Here is a 21730-nt window from a genome sequence, read left to right as displayed (position 1 = left end):
ACATTCCCGTACCAAGCTGACGTTCACGCACGGTGAAGTTAGACACAAAATGGCGCCACGAAATCACGTGACCAGAAATCTCGGGTCAGCGCATGGCGCAACTCTCTTTATACAGGGACTCTAGTTTAGGTATGCTATTAACCAACTGGTTAAGAAAATATTTTATGAGTTGTTTATCGATTTTAATTATGCAATTAATCAATCATTGTACACCTCGCCCACCCATTTCAGTCTCTGTACTGCACGGCAGTACTGCATGGAAGTGATCGCCTTGTGAGCACAAGCAGGTGATAGCGATGGGTTTTCAATGGTTTTATTTAACAACAAAGTAAACAACAAAAGCTAATAATGGACAAAACCACAGGAAAGCCTGCACATCAGTTACAGCACACATGGGCAGGAAAATAACTGGGCCTCCCACACTGCTTATAGTTTACATTTACAGAGGTGAGGATTCCGAGGACAATTTAGGGAAGAGCTGGCAATGCGAAATAATAATAATAAAGGAACACGAAGAACCAGATTAAAGCGAGTCATTCAGTTTGCATCCGGAGATTGAATGCTATCATTTCGATACAAGGAAGGTCAAACCTGGCTAAAAATTTAGCAGCCAGCTGTCCAGGCTAACAACTTGAACTCGAGTTGGACGAACAACAAAAAATGGGTGGATTCCGTTCGGCGAGGCAAACTGGGGCGGTGCGCAGCAGGAAGTATTTGTACAAGCAAAGCTACAATGGTAAAAACACGAGTACGTAGTAGGACATACGTGCTCGGAGCTGGAACCCGAGTGACGGCTGTGGCTCCGGAGATGAAGGGTGTGACAAACAGTCAAGAGAAAAAGATGAAAAATAAAAGGAAGGCCAGAGATGGTCAGGAAGAGGTGGGTTGAGCATGGGGCGGTCGTTCTTTCAGCAGCCACCCGTTTGCTGCTGAAACACATCGATTGTGTCTTCGTCTTCCATTTCCAACTATTGAGAGAAAGAGAGAAACCATCAACCAACGGCTGCAAAGCATTTGTGGAATGCGCGGAATGCACACCTCGCAGTACTTCGAGACACAACATTCTCACCTGGGCGGGCGTGTCATTCTCGTTGATGGGCTGCCCGTCGAACCGAAAGCGAATCTGGCGGATCTGCAAACCCTAAAAAATAAACATGAACGAACGAACAGCATTGACAAATCCATACATTAAATTAATGAACAATATGCCAATGTTGGCCAGGGCATCCAAAATTTTGCGAGCGATTAAAATGAGCATCGTGCACACGACCAAAACTAGAACGGTACTCGGCAGAGCGCATACCTCCCTCCTCCAGGCTGAACAGTTTAGGTTTTGTATCCCACCGATGGGCCGGATCTGGATTCGGACCTGAACCAAAATCAAATCGGATTGTTCTTGTCACCGACCCAACTCACCCACCTGGTTTTGCCATAACCAATCCAAAATGTTGAGATATAGTGCGACATGTCGTTTTTTGGGCCCTTTCTCAATGGTGAAGAATTAGTGCTTTAAAAACTGATCCAGATCCAGACCTTCACCAATATCAAATTGTCCTCGTCAGGGTGCCGGCTTAGGATCCTAGGATCCTGGGTTCGAATCCCGGTCGATCACTGAATTAACGCCAGAGGGGTTGACTCAGCCTGTCATCCTTCCGAGGTCGGCTAATTGAGTACCAGTTCACTGGTAATTCCCTGTTTGTCGTTAAAGGCGGCAAAAAGGGTTGGCGTCAGGAAGGGCATCAGGCCGTAAAACATTGCTTCAAAAAGGGGACCAAAAAACAACAACAACCACGGTTCCCGAAAAAGGCCAACCCCCGCTTTGCGGGGAAAAATGGCCTCTAAAGGTGGGTTTTTTTTTTTTTTACACTCCCAACCGGTACACCAAGTTTTGTCTGAATCTGTCCTGAACTTTGAGATATCTTGCTCACAAACAGACAAAAACAAGGCCAAACACGAGAAAGGCACTCAGCACTCGGTAGGGAGCATTCCTTCGCCCGGCTGAACAGTTTATGTTTTGTACCCCACTGATCGGCCGGATCTGGATTCGGACCTAAACCAAAATCCAATCGGCTTGTTCCTGTAACCAACTCATCCATCAACTTTTGCCTGAATCGGTCTATACTCTATAACTAAGATATCGTGTTTGTAAACAGACAGGCAGGCATGAAACCTTTGGTGTTGGAGGTAATAGAGTAATCAGATTGCAGACCCACACTAAGACTTGTTTTGTGGCGTATTTTTTTTTTTGTTGGCAAATAAATGGAAGGATGTACCAATTGAAAGGTCATCAATTGCAAATGAAATGGTCGAGTGGTAAATATGTAACGGTTAAATAGTATAAAGATTGAAAGGTTTGAAAATGGGTCTAAAGGATCTGAAAATGTCGAATAAGTCTAAAGGGTGGAATTTAAAGTCTTAAACTAAAGGGTCGGAATTGTCTAAAGGGGTCTAAAACTTGTAATTGATACACATACTCACATTCCGTGCAGACAAACCCAAATGTAATACCTTCTCCGATGGTGAGGGGTACAAGAGTTCAAACATCTTACCCTGCACAGTATACAATTAAATTGTATTCGTGCCTATTGTTTGTGTTCGTTATGACATCCTAAAAACAAAGTTTACTGTTTGGAATTATTTTCAAGTTTGACAGGCAGACAGAGCAACAAAATCGCACTCGTGTCCGAAGGAAGCGGTTCAGTTTGGCATTTTTCATATGAAATAGGCAAAGCCTAGAAATGAACGAAACCCTTTAGAACCCATTAGATTTGCCCTTTAGCACCCATTAGAATTACCCCTTATATCCCACTAGAAATAAACCTCTAGATCCCATTAGAATGACCCTCTAGATCCCATTAGAATGACCCTCTAGATCCCATTAGAATGACCCTCTAGATCCCATTAGAATGACCCTCTAGATCCCATTAGAATGACCCTCTAGATCCCATTAGAATGACCCTCTAGATCCCATTAGAATGACCCTCTAGATCCCATTAGAATGACCCTCTAGATCCCATTAGAATGACCCTCTAGATCCCATTAGAATGACCCTCTAGATCCCATTAGAATGACCCTCTAGATCCCATTAGAATGACCCTCTAGATCCCATTAGAATGACCCTCTAGATCCCATTAGAATGACCCTCTAGATCCCATTAGAATGACCCTCTAGATCCCATTAGAATGACCCTCTAGATCCCATTAGAATGACCCTCTAGATCCCATTAGAATGCCCCTCGAGATCCCATTAGAATGACCCTCTAGATCCCATTAGAATGACCCTCTAGATCCCATTAGAATGACCCTCTAGATCCCATTAGAATGACCCTCTAGATCCCATTAGAATGACCCTCTAGATCCCATTAGAATGACCCTCTAGATCCCATTAGAATGACCCTCTAGATCCCATTAGAATGACCCTCTAGATCCCATTAGAATGACCCTCCAGATCCCATTAGAATGACCCTCCAGATCCCATTAGAATGACCCTCCAGATCCCATTAGAATGACCCTCCAGATCCCATTAGAATGACCCTCCAGATCCCATTAGAATGACCCTCCAGATCCCATTAGAATGACCCTCCAGATCCCATTAGAATGACCCTCCAGATCCCATTAGAATGACCCTCCAGATCCCATTAGAATGACCCTCCAGATCCCATTAGAATGACCCTCCAGATCCCATTAGAATGACCCTCCAGATCCCATTAGAATGACCCTCCAGATCCCATTAGAATGACCCTCCAGATCCCATTAGAATGACCCTCCAGATCCCATGAGAATGACCCTCCAGATCCCATGAGAATGACCCTCCAGATCCCATGAGAATGACCCTCCAGATCCCATGAGAATGACCCTCCAGATCCCATGAGAATGACCCTCCAGATCCCATGAGAATGACCCTCCAGATCCCATGAGAATGACCCTCCAGATCCCATGAGAATGACCCTTTCGATCCCGGACAAGCGGGGGACGGGCGGCAAGCACCGCGTCGGGGGACGGGCGGCAAGCACCGCGTCGGGGGACGGGCGGCAAGCACCGCGTCGGGGGACGGGCGGCAAGCACCGCGTCGGGGGACGGGCGGCAAGCACCGCGTCGGGGGACGGGCGGCAAGCACCGCGTCGGGGGACGGGCGGCAAGCACCGCGTCGGGGGACGGGCGGCAAGCACCGCGTCGGGGGACGGGCGGCAAGCACCGCGTCGGGGGACGGGCGGCAAGCACCGCGTCGGGGGACGGGCGGCAAGCACCGCGTCGGGGGACGGGCGGCAAGCACCGCGTCGGGGGACGGGCGGCAAGCACCGCGTCGGGGGACGGGCGGCAAGCACCGCGTCGGGGGACGGGCGGCAAGCACCGCGTCGGGGGACGGGCGGCAAGCACCGCGTCGGGGGACGGGCGGCAAGCACCGCGTCGGGGGACGGGCGGCAAGCACCGCGTCGGGGGACGGGCGGCAAGCACCGCGTCGGGGGACGGGCGGCAAGCACCGCGTCGGGGGACGGGCGGCAAGCACCGCGTCGGGGGACGGGCGGCAAGCACCGCGTCGGGGGACGGGCGGCAAGCACCGCGTCGGGGGACGGGCGGCAAGCACCGCGTCGGGGGACGGGCGGCAAGCACCGCGTCGGGGGACGGGCGGCAAGCACCGCGTCGGGGGACGGGCGGCAAGCACCGCGTCGGGGGACGGGCGGCAAGCACCGCGTCGGGGGACGGGCGGCAAGCACCGCGTCGGGGGACGGGCGGCAAGCACCGCGTCGGGGGACGGGCGGCAAGCACCGCGTCGGGGGACGGGCGGCAAGCACCGCGTCAACCGAAGGGCGGAAAGCACCGCGTCAACCGAAGGGCGGAAAGCACCGCGTCAACCGAAGGGCGGAAAGCACCGCGTCAACCGAAGGGCGGAAAGCACCGCGTCAACCGAAGGGCGGAAAGCACCGCGTCAACCGAAGGGCGGCAAGCACCGCGTCAACCGAAGGGCGGAAAGCACCGCGTCAACCGAAGGGCGGAAAGCACCGCGTCAACCGAAGGGCGGCAAGCACCGCGTCAACCGAAGGGCGGCAAGCACCGCGTCAACCAAAGGGCGGCAAGCACCGCGTCAACCAAAGGGCGGCAAGCACCGCGTCAACCAAAGGGCGGCAAGCACCGCGTCAACCAAAGGGCGGCAAGCACCGCGTCAACCAAAGGGCGGCAAGCACCGCGTCAACCAAAGGGCGGCAAGCACCGCGTCAACCAAAGGGCGGCAAGCACCACGTCAACCAAAGGGCGGCAAGCACCGCGTCAACCAAAGGGCGGCAAGCACCGCGTCAACCAAAGGGCGGCAAGCAACAAATCAACGACAGACAAGCCACAGACAAATGGGAAGCCATAGACAAACAGCAAGGAAAGGACAAACAGACAAAGGTGAAAACAACTCCCATCCACCTTTGGTGGCAGAGGTATCAGCGCGGTTGCCTAACTTTACAACTGGCAATGATATTGTTACGGTTGTGGGGCCAGCGTGGCAGTCCCGACCCTCTACTCCTTACGCTCAACCACAACTTCAAGCTTCCAAAAAAATGGCCCAGCAGGCTCGGGATAGGACCTAGGGTCACTGACATTAGTCACCCTCTAACACAGTCACGAGTGACGTGAGACTATAGTCCTCATCCCCGTCACCCGTAACAATATGCTTCTCGCACCGCACACAATGTGCAGCGTAAAATACGAAATCAAAGGAAGACCCAAAGCGCCCCTCCCTTTATGTGGGATCGTTTCTCTGTATGCAACTTTAACATGGGTACTGAAAATTCGTTTCTCAGCTTCTACTGGTATATTGTACATACAAATACACATAAATACACACTTTATACCCCTTTAAAACATTTAATATATATATTCCAACATGCTTGCCCAATTGCCTAATGGATAAGGCATTGGACTTTAAGGTCCCTTTACATTGGATGTGCCAGGTGGCAAACTATAGAAAAGAAGGGACATTCTTGTGAAAAATGCCCAGGGCATAGAAAAGGTCCCATTATATAAGGGTATGTGGCATGGGGCAAAGCATAGAAAAGAATGGACATTCCATAGCTTGTAAAAATGCCAAACAATAGAAAACAAGCATTCTGAGTATTGCCCTGCAAAACATGTCCCCTAACGGCAGTCTGTTGTCCAGAAAACTGTTGGGGAAATTACCAAAGTTCAAAGTGCCATAACTTCATCAAAAATGACCGAAACGTCGTGAAGTTCGAACTTGATCTGTAACTTATCATGAGGAAACCATGTGTCAAGTTTGAATCATTAGCATTAAGAGTTAAGAAAAAAAGTTCTGGAAAACTGTTCTTTGCATGACGGACAGACTGACAGACTGACCGACCGACCGACAGACGGAAGGACTGAGTGCAAACCTATAGTCCCCTCCGGTGAACACCGGTCGGTGACTAATAAGGGGCATTCAAAAAAATCTCGTGTACATGCTGGACTACCCTTGTGTTCTGAGGAGGAACGAATTAATGCTCTAGAAAAGGTCATATAAAGGGGCATCGATTTGATTCATACACCTGCATGAAGAAGTACTACCACAGGTGTCCCCGGGCACCCAGATGTAGGGTGCCCCTTTATATTAACTTTTCTCGAACATTATTTAGTTCCTCCTAAGAACACAAGGGTAGTCCAGCATGCACACGAGATTTTTTGAATGCCCCTTATTTTCTATTGTTCGACATTTTCTATAAGCTATGGAATGTCCATTCTTTTCTCCACTATGGCACATACCCTTATATAAAGGCATGACCATATACGAGCTCACCGGCACCACACACAAGTTTGAAAAGACAAGAAGCAATCACAAAACTCGGATGGACTGTTCTTCCCCACCCACCCTACCCCCAGATCTTCCTCCCTCAGATTTCCACCTCTTTGGAGCCCTCAAAGATGCCATCCGTGGAAAAAGGTTTGGGAGTGATGACGAGGTTATTGAAGAAGTGAAGAAGTGGCTGCGAGTGCAGGATTCAGACTGGTACAAGAATGGGATACATGCTCTTGTTTCTTGCTGGCGCAAGGCTGTTGAGGTTCATGGAGATCATGTAGAAAAGTGTAATAAATACATCTGGTTATCCGATGAGGATGTTAAAATAATTCGATAATAAATTACTTGCAATAAAAATTGGGTTGCAAAACTTTTTGGGCAACCCTCATATATTTTCTTTTAAAGCAAAAACAATAGAACTTAGGTGGAATTTGTTTTGAAAGCCATCAACTAGACCGACTGGCCAATGTATAGTCCAAGTTTCAGCTAGTTTCAATGTATATTCCTTGAGATATGAGCGCCAACACATTTTGGGCGGACGGACACAAACGTAATCGAGGGTTTTATAAATAAAACTCGAGTTTGAAGAAGTTGATGGAGTTGCATGGAAGAAGTTGCAGAAGTACATGGAGAAGAGGAAGAAGTTGTTTCTTGGGTTTGTTGATCTGGAGAAAGCATTCGATAGGGTTCCACGCGAAGTAGTGGCATGGGCATTGAGGAAAGTCAGAGTCGAGGAATGGTTGATCAGAGTAGTGATGGCAATGTATGAGAGAGCACGCACAGCTGTAAGGACGAAGGACGGGAACAGTGGTGAGTTTGAGGTGAAGGTGGGAGTGCATCAGGGGTCGGTACCAAGTCCACTACTATTTGTAGCTGTGATGGAGGTGCTGGCTCGGAATGTAAAGGAGGGTTTACGTGGGAGTTGTTGTATGCAGATGATCTGGTGTTGATTGCAGAAAGTATGGATGGACTGAAGGAGAAGATGAACAAGTGGAAGGAATGTATTGAGACAAAAGGTCTGAAGGTGAATATCAGAAAAACGAAGGTGATGGTAAGTGGTAAAGCATGTGGTGAGGTGGAAAGAATTGGGAAGTGGCCGTGTGCTGTGTGCAGGAATAGTGTCGGAGTGAACTCCATTCAATGTACAATGTGCGCTGAGTGGGTTCATTAAAAATGTAGTGGTCTGAGAGGGTCATTAACCAATGTGGCAGCTACATTCAAATGTAAGGTGTGCACAGAGGGAGCTGCAGATGGAGGAAATGTTGAGTTGGATCTTGGAGACGGCGTGAAGCTGGACGGCGTGAAAACATTTTGCTACCTAGTAGACATGCTGAATGGAGAAGGTGGATCAAACTCGGCAACCGTTGCTGGAGTGAGATGTGCATGGAAGAAGTTTCCGGAACTGAGTGGCGTGCTGATGAGGAGGGGAGTGTCGTTGAAGCTGAAGGGAAAGGTGTATGCTGCATGTGTGAGAAGTGTTATGATTTATGGGAGCGAGGCATGGGTAATGAACGTAGAGCAGCAACGAAGGCTGAAAAGGGTGGAAATGCGAATGGTTTGGTGGATGTGCGGAGTATCGTTGAGAGAGAGAGAGGAAGACAAATAATGAATTGCGAAAAATGATGTGAATAGAGCCTGTGATGGATGCTGTGCAGAGAAACAGGTTGAGATGGTTTGGTATTGAGGACTGGTTGAGAAGAGTGATGGAAATGAATGTGGAAGGAAGTAGAGGAAGGGGAAGACTTGGCTGAAGGTGGTGGAAGAAGAAATGCAGACAAGGGGGTTAAACAAGGGGAGATGCAGAAAATAGGGGAAAACGGAGAAGATTGTCATAGGGCCTGCAAGGCTAACCCCCACTCTAGCAGGGAAAATGGCCTGTTGTTGTTGTTGTTGTGTATAAATAAAACTCAAGAATGCAGAAACAGACGTTGCTGAAATTTGGAACATATTACCTCAACTTACAAAGCATTTACTTATGAAATTTGCAGCCAATTTCGTCCAGTGGAAGCCGAGAAACGTATTTTCAGTGCCCTTGTGATACCTGGTTCGCGCCATTGACCGAGTGGTTTGCACCAACCGGAGCTGTTTTCAGATGACGTGCTCATGTCCTTGGACTTCGCGCCAGGCTCTAGGCCGACCGGGCCATGGTGGTGCTGAACGGACAAACGTGGCGTGGTGCTGACTGGGCCCCCGCAGCCGTCATGCCCACCCCCCTCATCCCCCCCAGAATTTCTATGTTTTAAACGTTTCCCAGTGTGTACCCTGGATTAGAATAGGTACACCGTATCCCTGTGTGGCGTAAGAGACGACTAAGAGGGTTGGCGTCAGGAAGGGCATCCGGCCATAAAAACATTGCCTCAAAAAGAGAACCATGACAATTACAACTACATATGGGCAGGGTGCAGCCCGAAGTGGAGATCGGTTTCTGACGTTTGGGACATGGAATGTAGGGACAATGACAGGGAGATCAGGAGAAGTGGTGGAAGTATTGGTCAGAAGAAGAGTGGACATATGTTGTATGCAAGAGATGAGATGGAAGGGAAGTGGTGTGAGAATGGTGAAGGGTAGGCAGGGACAGAAATACAAGTTTGTGTGGCAAGGGTGCCCGGAGGGCGTGAATGGTGTTGGTGTCCTGTTTTCTGAGGAGTTTGAAGACAGTGTGGTGAGTGTGACTAGAGTGAGTGATAGGTTGATGAGGGTGAAAATGATGATTGGAAAGCTCTTGGTGAACGTCATCTCGGGATATGCTCCGCAGGTTGGTCGGAGCGATGAAGAGGACAAGTTCTGGTGTGCGATCGAGAACTTGATGGAAAACGTGAAAGATGAGGAAGTTGTTGTGGTGGGAGGAGACCTAAATGTACATGTGGGAAGGAGTATGGACGGTTTTGAGGGAGTTCATGGGAGTTACGGATATGGTTTGAGAAATGGAGAAGGTGAAAGGATTTTGGAGTTTGCTGATTGAGCTGATTTGTTGATTTGTAATACTCAGTTCCAGAAAGAGGATAATAAGCTTGTTGCATACACGTCAGGTGGGTTGACGACAACAGTTAACTACCTGATGGTGCGTAGGCGAGATAGGGGGCACCTCCGGGACACAAGGGTGATCCCGGGGGAGGAGGCTGTTTCACAGAACCACTTGTTTGTCTGCGACATAAGGGTGAAAGGTGCGAGGAGAGCTCGGCGGGTGAAGTAGCAACCGAGAATGAAGGTGTGGAGGTTGAAAGAGGTGACAGTAAGGGAGGCATTAAAAGAGAGGCTGAGTAGGGTAAAGGGATGATGTGGTTGAGCTTGAAAGTGGTTGGATGTCAATGAAAGCTAGTCTGTTGGGAGCCGTTGGCGAGGTATGTGGATGGACAAAAGGACCACCGAGGCACTCGGAAACATGGTGGTGGGATGATGAAGTTGGAAAGAGGATTGACGAGAAGAGGAAGAAGTTCAAGGAGTGGCAGAAGGCGAAGGGTACAGGAGCAGAAACAGCAGAGCATGAAAGTTATAAGGCAGCCAAGAAGGCTACAAAGAAAGAGGTAGCAAAGGCGCAGGAGGCAAGTCGGAAAATGTTCGGAGAACGCTTGGATTCGGAAGAGGGTCACAGAGCAGTATTCAGGATTGCAAAGCAGATAGCGAAAGAGGTGTGATGTGATGGGGGCGAGTTGCTTGAAGGATGAAGTGGGACAAATCGTTGTGGACCCAGATGGAATTAACGTAAGATGGAAAAGATATATGGAAATGCTGTTGAATACAGAGAATGAATGGGATGGCAACATCGAGAGTAACCCAGTTTTAGGACCGGCAGAGAAGATAACTGAGAAGGAAGTTGAGGAAGCGATAAAAGCAATGAAGAGTAGAAAAGCGAGAGGGCCGACGGGAGTTGTGGGAGATATGTTGAAGGCAGCAGGAAGTTGGGGTGTGAAGAGAATGACAGAGATCTGTAATCTGGCGGTGAAAGAAGGCCGCATGCCAGTGGATTGGGAACTGAGTACCCTCGTCCCTCTATACAAGGGGAAAGGTGACCCTCTGCAGTGTGGCTCGTACCGAGCGATAAAGTTATTGGAGCATGGAATGAAGGTATTGGAAAGGGTGTTGGAGAGGAGGATAAGGAAGAAAGTGAAGATCGACGAAATTCAGTTTGGATTTATGCCAGGAAGAGGAACGACAGACGCGCTTTTTATTGTGAGGCAGTTGCAGGAGAAGTACATGGAGAAGTGGATGAAGTTGTTTCTTGGGTTTGTTGATCGGGAGAAAGCATTCGATAGGGTTCCACACAAAGTATTGACATGGGCAATGAGGAAGTTAGGAGTGGAGGAATGGTTGATCAGAGTAGTGATGGCAATGCACAAAAAAGCACGCACAACTGTAAGGACGAAGTACGGGAACAGTGGTGAGTGAGGTGAAGGTGGGAGTGCATCAGGGGTCGGTACTAAGTCCACTACTATTTGTAGCTGTGATGGAGGTGCTGGCTCAGAACGTAAAGGAGGGTTTACCATGGGAGTTGTTGTATGCAGATGATCTGGTGTTGATTGCGGAAAGTATGGATGGACTGAAGGAAAAGATGAACAAGTGGAAGGAATGTATGGAGACAAAAGGTCTGAAGGTGAATATCGGAAAGACGAAGGTGATGGCAAGTGGTAAAGCATGTGGTGAGGTGGAAAGAACTGGGAAGTGGCCGTGTGCTGTGTGCAAGAAGGGTGTCGGAGTGAATTCCATTCAATGTACAATGTGCGCTGAGTGGGTTCATCAAAAATGTAGTGGTCTGAGAGGGTCATTAACCAGAGTGGCAGCTATATTCAAATGTAAGGTGTGCACAGAGGGAGCTGCAGATGGAGGAAATGTTGAGTTGGATCTTGGACACGGCGTGAAGCTGGAAGGTGTGAAAACATTTTGCTACCTCGGAGACATGCTGAATGGAGAAGGTGGATCAGACTCGGCAACGGTTGCTAGAGTGAGATGTGCATGGAAGAAGTTTCGGGAACTGAGTGGCGTGCTGATGAGGAGGGGAGTGTCGTTGAAGCTGAAGGGAAAGGTGTATGCTGCATGTGTGAGAAGTGTTATGATTTATGGGAGCGAGGCATGGGTAATGAACGTAGAGCAGCAACGAAGGTTGGAAAGGGTGGAAATGCGAATGGTTCGACGGATGTGTGGAGTATCGTTGAGAGAGAGGAAGACAAATGATGAATTGCGAAAGATGATGGGAATAGAGCCTGTGATTGATGCTGTGAAGAGGAACAGGTTGAGATGGTTTGGTCATGTGTTGAGGAAGGATGAAAGTGACTGGTTGAGAAGAGTGATGGAAATTAATGTAGAAGGAAGTAGAGGACGGGGAAGACCGAGAAAGACTTGGCTAAAGATGGTGGAAGAAGAAATGCCGGCAAGGGGGTTAACAAGGAGAGATGCAGAAAATAGGGCAAAATGGAGAACATTGTCATGGGGACCGCAAGGCTAACACCGGCTCTAGCAGGGAAAATGGCCTTAAAATGCATGTTGTTGCGTTGTTGTATGTAATAGCTGCGTATAGATAAACGATCCCTGATATGAAGGGAGGGGCGCCTTGCGTCTTCCTTTGATTAAGGTTTAATCAACAATTGCAACCCAAATCGGGCACAGCACAGGTCTGTCTGGTCGAATGCAAACGTACCTGCCGTTCACAATACGCCTTCATGAGTTTGCTGAGAGGTGTATATCGCTTTATCTTGAACTGTACCACCGAGCCATCCTGGCCAGCCACCTTCAGGTTGATGTGGTCGTTTTCGGTTTTAACACCTTGCTCCTGTGGGGGACACATTCATCCATTACTAAAAGGAGACGCATGCACGTGTTGTGCAAAGAAAAAGCAGCATAACCTAGTTTTAGGGGTCGGCATCAGGTCACTACTGTCATAGAATAATAAAAATGGTAATCATTGCAAAGCTAATAATGTATTTACTTGGAGAATAAAATGTTAATTTAATCATAGGTGCCAATTTTAAAAGCCTCCTCCGGTATCGAGGAAGAAGCAGGAATGGCAACTTATGGGTAGCAGGTTCCAACAGTAACATATCATTTGGCAACAGCAAGAACCCTTTAGAATTTAGGACACAGAACCACCTTTAGAGGCCATTTTTCCCCGCAAAGCAGGGGTTGGCCGTTTTTGGGTACCGTAGTCCCCTTTTTTAAGCAACGTTTTATGGCCGGATGCCCTTCCTGCTGCCAACCCTACGAGTCGCCTCTTGCGACACACAGGGAATTACCAGTGAGCTGGTACTCAATTTGCCGACCTCTGAGGGGTGACAGGCTGAGTCAACCCCCCTGGTGGTAATTCAGTGATCGATCGGGATTCGAACCCAGGATCCCAAGCCGACACCCTAACCGCTACGCCAACTCCAGGCTAGAGTTTAGGACACAGAAGGAAGACAAAATTATACATCTATATGTCCGTCCATCCCAAAACAACACCCAAACATTTTGTGGTCCGAGCGGATGTCCGCAGGTGGGTGGGAGGTTTCATAAATTCCTCAATAAAATTATGATTTTGAGATTCCACCCGTACGATTCCACCCGTACGCGTATCCATTTGTCTCTCGGCTATCACGTCAAAATGGCGTCTATAGTCGTTTATCTCACAAGTGTTTGTAACATTCATGGTACAGTATTCATTTGTGATTGAAATGCTGTTTGGAATGAAAATAGAGATTGAGTTTGAGGGAGAATGAAGAAATGCGTTTCCACCCGTGACATTCGCCATCATTCAGCCGCACCGGTTTTTTTTTGGTTTTTTTGCCCAAGTCCTTCACGAACTTGCTGTCCATGGCCGACGTTCGACTGAAAGCGGCACAGGAACATGGAAACATCATGCATTTCACGTCGTTTAAATTCGCGGATCTCATCTCATGGGGCAACAAAGGGGAATGGGAACACCGGGATCCACAGCTGACGTCATCCAGGGAACAATAGATCAAACAGGAAATGGATTCTGAACCCATTTCAAATGGGGTCAAATTTGGGAAAAGTGATTTAGGATAATTTTCAGGCTTTTCAAGAAAGAAAAGAAAAAAAAAAAATCTATATTTTCAAATGGGGAAAAGATTTGGGATCCAAGGATCTCAATAGCCAAGAGGTACCCACAGATGTTAGAAATCCCATACAGGTCTATAGGGTGACCAATCAGCACGTGGTAATTATTTAATATCTACAATAACTCTCCTAGGGGGAACACCTGTACTCATTTGGGTGGGCCTGGGTGTTCCCATGTAAAACCCTGGCGGTCGATGTAGAAAACCCAAAGGTCAGACACCATGTACATGTACATGGCATGTACATGTTCGTTCGTCCATCGTCCAATGAAGTCCTCGAAATCGATCTGAAAGTACACCGACGTCTATCGTCTACGGTATCCAAATAATCCATGGGCTGCATGCGGTTGTACAAAATAAATAATCAATCAAAAAATCGACATGTTTCGAGAGACAAGAACCAACCTGGAGGTTTTGTCTGCAGGTATTGTTCGGCCGTTTTAACTTGTACCGACCATGTGCTTGGGAATACCGACGGACAGGTAGGTGTTCCCATTTTAAATAAGGTTAAAGGTTAAACTACCAACATGCCTAATGCTAACAGATTTGAAAACATTTGTCTGAAAAAGGGATTTATTAAATAATAGGGGAGCAGGACAGCCAAGTCGACCGAGGGACACTTTCACTTTGTACGTTTTGGAACAAATACTTGTTAAAAGGTTCCGAGTTGAAGTACAAGTTTGAGGGTAAAACAGTGAATGTACAGAACAGGCGTTCAAAGATGGAAACAGTTTAAACCGAACTCTCTGTTACAGGCACAACGTACGTGGCGCCGTGGCTGGCTATCATACAGAGGCCTGAAGCTATCGTGCACAAGCAGGCCTAGGCCTAGTAAATGTGCTAGGCCGCAGGTTCGACCGAGACGCAAGGCGCTCACCCCGGAATAGTCTCGGGGCAAAAAATGCTTAGAACTCTTCATACGGCGGCCGAAAGAAGCGAGTGGCCGCTCGAACGGCCCGAAGATGAGGGGAGGCCTCACCTCGCGTGTTGCGAAATGGCGCCCGGCGAAGAAACGGCGGGAAAGGAAACGCGGTCACTAGCGCCGAGATGCTTCACCAAAGGGACGATGTACCTCATACAAAACGTACCTTCGGCTTTTCGTCGGCCATTGGTGCGGGAGCACGTTGTGAACCAAGGGCGGCCCAAAAAAAAGGGGGACGAATTGCGCCTTTTGTGCGAAGGAAGCCTGACCGGACTGTGGCGCGCGCGGCCTTTTATAAACACCGACGCGCTCTCATTGGCTGCAGCGTGTCACGTGCGCGAGATTCTCGCCTCGCTTCAGGTTCATCGCTCAATTTGGCGAGAAGATCGAAAATTAACGATGAGCAAAGAAGAGCGGCGAACGTTTCTTTATGACTTAAGGAAGTTTGAATGGGGGAAGAGGCGGCCATGAAACCCGCAAATGTCGACCAATACTTCTCGGTATCTCACCTGCCTACCGGTTCCGCTCTCATTATTTAAATATTTACCGGGCTCGGTAGTTGCTGGTTCGAGTTCGAACGTCCGCTGTACACGACCACACGACCATAGGTTGGCAATACTAGCGCTGGCTTTGCCCGATGGCCTCCGACGTGTTGAAGGTCTTTATAAGGAAACGAATATTAATTTATTTAAATTCAACGCACGCTGGTCGTTCAAAAAGTGCTCAGAATGAGAAAAAAGTGCTGTACGTTCACAATAGTGGAAGAAAGGCGGACATTTCCTTGTTTTGTATCATTACTAGCAAAGTGCAAAGGTAACCGGCGTTGCCTGGTCACATGAAGTCGCTTCTCGACGGAAATATGAAGGGAGGAGGGAGGAGAGAGGGGAGGGTGAGAGGCAGAGGGGAGGGTGGAGAGAGAGGGGAGGGTGGAGAGAGAGGGGAGGGTGGAGAGAGAGGGGAAGGTGAGAGGAAGAGGGGAGGGCGAAGAGAGAGAGACAGAGAGAGAGGGGGGGGAGAGAGAGGGGAGAGGAGATGGGGAGGGCGGAGAGAGAGAGAGGGGAGGGTGGGGAGAGAGAGGAGGGTGGAGAGAGAGGGGGAGGTGAGAGGAAGAGGGGAAGGCGAAGAGAGAGAGAGAGAGGGGGGGGGGGAGAGGGGGGGGAGAGGGGGAGGGGGGAGAGGGGGAGGGGGGGGAGAGGGGGAGGGGGGGAGAGGGGGAGGGGGGGGAGAGGGGGGAGGATGGAGAGAGAGGGGAAGGTGAGAGGAAGAGGGGAGGGCGAAGAGAGAGAGAGAGAGAGGGGGGGGAGAGGAGATGGGGAGGGCGGAGAGAGAGAGAGAGAGGGGAGGGTGGAGAGAGAGGGGAGGATGGAGAGAGAGGGGAAGGTGAGAGGAAGAGGGGAGGGCGAAGAGAGAGAGAGAGAGAGGGGGGGGAGAGGAGATGGGGAGGGCGGAGAGAGAGAGAGAGAGGGGAGGGTGGAGAGAGAGGGGAGGGTGGAGAGAGAGGGGAAGGTGAGAGGAAGAGGGGAGGGCGAAGAGAGAGAGAGAGAGAGAGGGGGGAGAGAGAGAGAGGGGAGAGGAGATGGGGAGGGCGGAGAGAGAGAGAGAGAGGGGAGGGTGAGAGGCAGAGGGGAGGGTGGAGAGAGGGGGGAGGGTGGAGAGAGAGGGGAGGGTGGAGAGAGAGGGGAGGGTGAGAGGCAGAGGGGAGGGAAAAGGGGTGGGGGATAGAGGGAAATGGGGAGGGGCAAGAGAGAGGGGAGGGAGAAAGGAGGAGGAGGACAACGAGGCCTCACCACATATCGCTATACTGTACACTCAAGGAGGGGAGGGGAGAAAGGGGAGGGGAGTGGGGAAATGGAAGGGGGGTTGGAGAAGTAGGGCAGGGGAAACGGAGGAGGAGGGAAGGGAGCAGGGAGGAGGATAAGAAAGGAGTAGGGGAAAGAGAGAGGGGTGGGAGCCGACAGGAAGGGGGAGCGAGAGGGGAGGAAGAAAGGAGGAGAGGAGAGCAAAGCCTCACCACATGTTACTATTCTGTTTTCACTCAGGGAGGGAGGATGATGTGAGGAGGGCAAGTGAGAGCAAAGGAAAAAGAGAGAGAGAGAGAGAGAGAGAGAGGTGGGGCCGTGGGGGAGAGAGAAAGAAAAAGAGGGGGAGAGGGGAGGAGAAAGGATGGGGGGAGAGCGAAGTCTCACCACATGTTGCTATACAGTACACTCCAGGAGGGAGGGGTAGTCCAAGGATGGGAGTGGGAAAGAGGGAGGAAGAGGAGGGGGGAGGAATGGGGTGGGAGAGGATGGGGAGGGAAGAGGGAGGAGGGGATAGAGGTGGCGTCAAAAATTCGGCAGATGTGACGCCCAGTTTAATGGGGTGGCACACACATTGATGAATGAATCACCTTGCTTGTGAAGCCCTGATGTTTAACCCTTTATTGTTTTTTTTTTTGTTTTTTTTGTATGCAAGATTGAGGCTCTTGTAAGAGTTAACATTAATGAGAAAAAAACGAAACGGACGCATAAGACAAAATAAAGGGAGCGGGAGACAAGATGGGGAGAGAGGGGGAAGCACACAAGTACAACATTTGAGAGCAGGGACATCGGGAGATCTGTGGGATGGAGAGGGCTTGGGGGGGAGGAGGCGTGGGAAGGGAGGTGGGGGGATGGGAGAGATTAAAAAAAGCACATGGACACAGCTAGGACTTCCAGGAAGAAGTCGTATTTCAGGAAAGAAGGAAAAGTCGGCTGGGTCGGAATTTATAACCAGGATGTTTTATGATTCACTCACGGATTAGAGTGAGTGTGCATACCTCTTGGACATCGTGCTTGTCCTGTTGCTTTAATCCTCTAATTTATTTTGCCTTTTAATTCCTGGGATGTTCCCACAGAGTAGCGAGTGCCGTACCACCATGGAAGCCAAGTGTCTTACTAACTCGACGTTGTTTATTTTTGTCGGTATATTAATATAACTGTATTAATCCCTCCTTAATAATATATTAATATAATGAAACCAGATCGCTGGAAAAAGGGGAAAAGAAAATATTTTTTAGCAGGCGAGGCACCGTGCGTCACACGACACTGCAGGCCCCAACACAGGCATGTTGGGGGAGAGTTTTTTATTTTATTTTTTATTTTTTATGTTGAAGGCTCCAGGCACGGCCTATATATATAGCCCTCATCCAGGCCAGACCTTAAATAAAAGAGAAGAAAAGTGGATGATGTTTGTTTGTAAGAAAGAGAGATTGAAGCTAGGCCGGTAGCTGTAGTTTGAGTGAGACAGAAAGTAAGACCAGCAATCCTGACACGGAGAGTGTAAGATGGTTCTGGGCACCACTTTAACACTCCCAAGTCTGAACGGTAGTACGACCCTGGGCGGTTGCTGTTCCTTTGGACAAGTCGTTCCAGTATACCAAATCGTGCTGAAAGGCAGTTATGAACGAAACTGGATCAGAACTTCACCCCTAAGTGACATCCATGGAAATTCCTTTCCCAAGTGTGACATCTGAACAGCGATCCTTTGGAAACAAACAGACAGACAAACAAACAAGAAAGATGTCGTGCACAGCACGATACTTGCGAAATCCTTAAAAATTAATTGGTGGTTGTATTCATTGACCTGATGTGCAAATCCTGTACAAATTTCAAGTCAATCTATGAAAACTGGGGATTTTAGAAATGCCATCTAAGTTGTTGACCTTTAGCCTATGTTGACCTTTTGGCCTATGTTGACCAGCAGGTTAAAAGTGTGGCTTGGCCTATGTTGACCGGCAGGTTAATCCTACCAAATTTTAAGTCATTTGGATAAAAATGGAGGAATTTAGAAATGCCACCTAAGTTGTTGACCTTTGGCCTATGTTGACCTTTTGCCCTATTTTCAACCTGAAAAATGATTGGTGGTTGAAGTCAGTGACCTGATATGCAAATCCTCTTCAAATTTCGAGTCTATCAGATAAAAATGGAGGAATTTAGAAATGTCACCTAAGTTGTTGACCTTTGGCAGATGTTGACCTTTTGAATAGGCTTCTTCTTTATGACAAACTCCACCATTTGGTGAAGTTTCGTGAAGATTGGTTTAAAATATTGTGATCTGTAGCTGATTGGCATACAAACAGACAGACAGATAAACAGACAGACATATAAACAGACAGACAGACAAACAGACAGATAGACAGACAAACAGACAGACAGAATAACACATGCAACCAACCAATATACATGAAAAATAGTCGATTTTCACAAGTTAACTATCAGCCAAAACGACAAACAAACAAAAGTGAACCACACAACCTCCATCCATCTTCAGTGGTAGATTCGCAGCGATAAAAGGTATAGCATTCTCATATCCAGATCTGGATCTTCACCAAAATCGAATCAATTTGTCCTTGGCAGACAACCCAACTGTCCACAACATTTCATCTGAATCCGTCCATGACTTCCGTGAAGAATGTGTGTGAGTTTTCAGTGACTCAGTTTGGCTCACAGGGAACCTCTAACCTGCCGGACACTTTTAACCTGATGGGCACTTTTAACCTACCAGACACTTTTAACCTGCCGGGCACTTCTAACCTGCCGGGCACTTCTCACCTGCCGGGCACTTTTAACCTGATGGGCACTTTTAACCTACCAGGCACTTTTATAGTAAGGGCATTTTATGAGATATTTCACAAATCTGTTAACTAAATTGTTACCAAAAAATTTCTTCACCAATATGTTTGTAAAGGTGTGTAATAACATGTGTTAAAATGTTGAAGTTCAACTCCCGTGGGAAACCCAGAAAAAAAGCTGTTGAATTCGGGTACCGAAAAATTATTTTCGAGAATTTTTTTTTTTTTTAATCGGCCCTTAAGTAACTTATGAGGGGTCAAATAAGGGTTTTTCATGATTCTGAGTTGATTGTTAACATTTATATTTTCACTTTTACATTTACACACAAAGTAGCTTTTATTTCACATACATATATAATACTCAAGAGTTATTTCTCATTCACAATGTCAGAAGTTTCAACAGTCATTGTCTATGTCTTCTTCAGACTCAACAACATCATGACTGCAGTTTCTGCATGTAATGCCATTACAGACTCCACAGGCCGAGATGCACGTGACCCCATTCTTCTTGCAGCTGCATCGCCGGTTGCTGCAATCTCCATGACAATTACAGCTCGTGAACTGCAATAGCTCCTCAGGAGCCGTGGGGTCCAGTGTTGGAACTGGCTCATACCCATGCACACCTATTGTCCATCCATAGTCACTGGGGTTCAGAGACATGCTCTGTAGAAGGATCCAGTCCCGGGTCTGCAGGTAGGCACGGAGTGAATGTTGTGCAGCTGCACCCTCTGTTGGAGGTAGAGTCTCTGGTTTGATCACTCCTGCCGCTGCCTTCCTTGAGAAGGAAGCCAGCAGCTGCACCCAGCATTTGTGGCCAGAAAAACTGTTTCTCATTCTTCCTCTGCTCAGTCCACCTTGTGACTTGGCTGCCTTCATTAATGTCTGCTCAATGCAAATGTCACACCATGTGCCGGACCACTCATGACTTGAGTAATGGACAACGTGGTTCCCGTGGGCAGTGAGACGTTCTAAGGTGTCTTTGTAAGCAGGCAAAGTTTCTAGTTCCTTCATGAGTTGACAGTACAGCCGTGCGCCCTTGGCATACTGATGATGGCCTGCAGCGGCAAAGATGTGAAGCATCTTGGTAACAATGCAGGACAGATGCCCATTGTGGTCTGCAAGTCGCTCGGTTCTGATAAAGACCTTGATCACATCTACCATGTGGTGGTACTCCACCCAAAGTGCAGGTGTTCTTCCTCCTTTTGCGAGTCGTTTGAAGGTTTCTTCAAACCTTTGCTCAAACACTGGCACTACTGGGTCTGAGTGTCTGGCTCCCATCTTCCCATCAGCCACCTTCTCCATGAAGGTCTTCATGTCACCACGCTCCTCCTCAGTGAAGGCAAGTTTCATGATGTGTTGATAGATGGCTGCATCGATGAGGAGGTGAACACGGATTGCCTTGTCAAAACATCCTCCATCCATGATGTGGTTGGCTGTCGTACTTCCAGGATAGATCAACTGGATCACATCTAGTAGTCCAGAATCTTCCATGATGTTACCCATTGATCCAAGATAAGACTTCAGCAGGTGAAAACCACCCAACCTTGGAATGACGGGTAGATTTGCCTGCTTTATTATATTCACAGCCTTCAGCCAAATCGGAAGATCAAAGGTCACTATAGCGACCCCAGCGCGCCGTATGCACTCTTTCAGAGTGGTGAAGATGGTGTTGAGGTCATTAGGGTCTCCTTCAATAACTGGGAGGAACTCGATCTGTGTGCTCTGCTTTGCATCATTAGCATGGATTCTCTTCATCCAGCCATTCCAGTTGGAGTGTGGGAACTCAGGATCGTTGGCTTTGATCACCCACCCCGCTGCCCAGAGTGTGTCACCTGGAGTGAGCAGTGGCTGATCATGAGCCAGGGAGGAGGAAAGCTCAGCGAGGGGGAGAAACATGATCGCGTTCGTTCCTATCTGTTTCCTGTTCGTAAATGGAATAATCTTTACTTCAGTTCCTCTCAGGATCTTAGCTTTGTCGAGTGCCTTCAACTTCACCCGGGGGAAAGCTGCTGTTGTCTGTGGATCTGGCAAAGGTGGTGCCGGAGAGGTGACTTCGATCCAACCCATTGAGTGAAAGGGAGTGTTTCCGTGAATAGAGACAATGTTTAAATCTATATTGTCTCCAACAAACTGAGTGACTGCATTGTTTGTTTCCCCAACCTCCATAAAGACCACCTGATCATTACTTGACAATTCACTTTCACTGGCTGGCACTTTGGCTGTCATCACTGATTGATCCTCAAGCGCAGCATCAACCGCAACCTCATCATTGATCTGTTCATCGGTTTCCTCCACAATGGTGTCAAGAGTGCCAGAAGTATCTGGAACATCATCTCCACTCCTACTATTAAGGAAGCAGTATTTGTAGTTTTGTGTCTCCGTGTAAGACTCAGTGTA

The 21730-nt window shown here is 48.4% G+C and overlaps 1 protein-coding gene across 1 annotated transcript; it reads right to left on the bottom strand.

The window, feature by feature from the left end:
• Positions 1 to 297: 297 nt before the first annotated feature.
• On the bottom strand, positions 298 to 15073 carry LOC137427943 (small ubiquitin-related modifier 3). The gene is made up of 4 exons (XM_068117787.2): positions 14909 to 15073; positions 12407 to 12538; positions 1070 to 1141; positions 298 to 968 (listed from the first exon to the last, which is right to left on the bottom strand). Exons 1-4 carry the CDS (start codon positions 14927 to 14929, stop codon positions 909 to 911), a joined length of 285 nt encoding a protein of 94 aa, XP_067973888.1. The 5' UTR covers positions 14930 to 15073; the 3' UTR covers positions 298 to 908.
• Positions 15074 to 21730: the final 6657 nt, after the last annotated feature.

The sequence above is a fragment of the Myxine glutinosa genome, chromosome 5 (genome assembly GCF_964187855.1).
Source record: "Myxine glutinosa chromosome 5, kmMyxGlut1.1, whole genome shotgun sequence".
In the NCBI taxonomy this organism is placed as follows: Eukaryota; Metazoa; Chordata; class Myxini; order Myxiniformes; family Myxinidae; genus Myxine; species Myxine glutinosa.
The sequence above is the reverse complement of the archived record's forward strand: the minus strand, read 5'-3'. Positions and strand labels throughout refer to the sequence as shown.

What these genes read in the sequence shown, in the direction of transcription:
- LOC137427943 (XM_068117787.2), bottom strand. Translation starts at nt 14,929, where the DNA reads ATGGCCGACGAAAAGCCGAAG. An exon ending in TGGCCGACGAAAAGCCGAAG is followed by an intron (nt 12,539 to 14,908) that starts GTACGTTTTGTA and finishes TGTCCCCCACAG; the next exon opens with GAGCAAGGTGTTAAAACCGA. An exon ending in AGAATGACACGCCCGCCCAG is followed by an intron (nt 969 to 1,069) that starts GTGAGAATGTTG and finishes TTCTCTCAATAG; the next exon opens with TTGGAAATGGAAGACGAAGA.